This window comes from Plasmopara halstedii (genome assembly GCF_900000015.1).
Source record: "Plasmopara halstedii genome assembly, contig: Scaffold_2061, whole genome shotgun sequence".
Classification (NCBI taxonomy): Eukaryota; Oomycota; class Peronosporomycetes; order Peronosporales; family Peronosporaceae; genus Plasmopara; species Plasmopara halstedii.
The window spans coordinates 978,314-979,378 of record NW_020188969.1 but is presented as its reverse complement, the minus strand read 5'-3'; the positions used below and the strand labels follow the sequence as shown (position 1 = coordinate 979,378).

The following is a 1,065-nucleotide window of genomic DNA, read 5'->3' as shown; positions in this document are numbered from 1 at the left end:
CTCTTTGCATCCCTCTGGACACTCCATCCACCGGAGGTTGACTGCTGGCAACTTACGAGAGGTTCAAACCATGACATCTTAAGCCACTGGGCATTTTGTCAACCATGCGCGGCGGAAACGGTGAAACCGTCGCCAATTTGCGAACGTTGTACAACGCACGCGCAAAACTCCGCGAAGAAATGCTTGCTGGCCGATCGCCCATACAAGCGCTTATTGATAACTTGCGGGAAAGCGAGTTTATCTATCATGTTGATTGTGACGGGACCGGAGCCGTCACTGCGCTTTTTTTGCGCATCCAGAAAGCGTTCAGCTAGCAAAGCACTACCATCATGTCGCATTGATGGACTGTACATACATGACGAACAAGTACCGGCTTCTCCTCCTTCATGTGATCGGCATGACAAGCTTTGATAGCCAGTTCTTCAGTGTCCCCCAGGAGGAGAAGAAGAAGGATTACTTGTGGGCCATAGCAAAGCTTCTTGCCATCTGGACACCTGATGCGCGCCCGAAGGTTATCGTCACTGATAAGGAACTGGCATTGATGGGTGCGCTAGATGAAGTGATGGCTGGTTCGGCCAACATACTGTGCACATGGCACATCAACAAAAATGTCCTAGCCAAATGCAAACGAATGTTTTCCTCTGGAGAGGAGTGGGACGAGTTCATTAGTCAGTGGAACTGCTTGATATCATCGAGCAGTGTTGATGAATATGAAAGGCAATGGAAGAAATTTTGCACTTCAATTTCAGCATCAGCCGAACGCTCTCGACTATCTATCGTCACGTGGCTAATCCACAAAGAGCGGTTCATCAATGCGTGGACATCAAAACACATGCATTTTGGCAATACTTCAACATCGCGCGTGGAGGGCTCCCACGCATACATAAAAAAGTTCTTGCAGACATCGACAGGGGATCTCCTAACAATGGTGAGCAAAATCACCATTGCCCTTAAACACCAGCTGAAGGCACAGCCAGGAGCAATTGCACCGTTTAATTGCATTACCTTCGGTGTTTGCGGCAGTTTCTGGAAAAATCTCCGTTCTCGCGCTGAAGATAGCGCTTG

The 1,065-nt window shown here is 48.7% G+C and overlaps 1 protein-coding gene across 1 annotated transcript; it reads left to right on the top strand.

The window, feature by feature from the left end:
* Positions 1–397: 397 nt before the first annotated feature.
* On the top strand, positions 398–1,053 carry PHALS_02723 (MULE transposase domain; the record flags this gene model as incomplete). The annotated part of the gene is made up of 2 exons (XM_024717161.1): positions 398–928; positions 1,024–1,053. 2 exons carry the CDS (start codon positions 398–400, stop codon positions 1,051–1,053), a joined length of 561 nt encoding a protein of 186 aa, XP_024582687.1.
* Between the last annotated feature and the right edge of the window lie 12 nt (positions 1,054–1,065).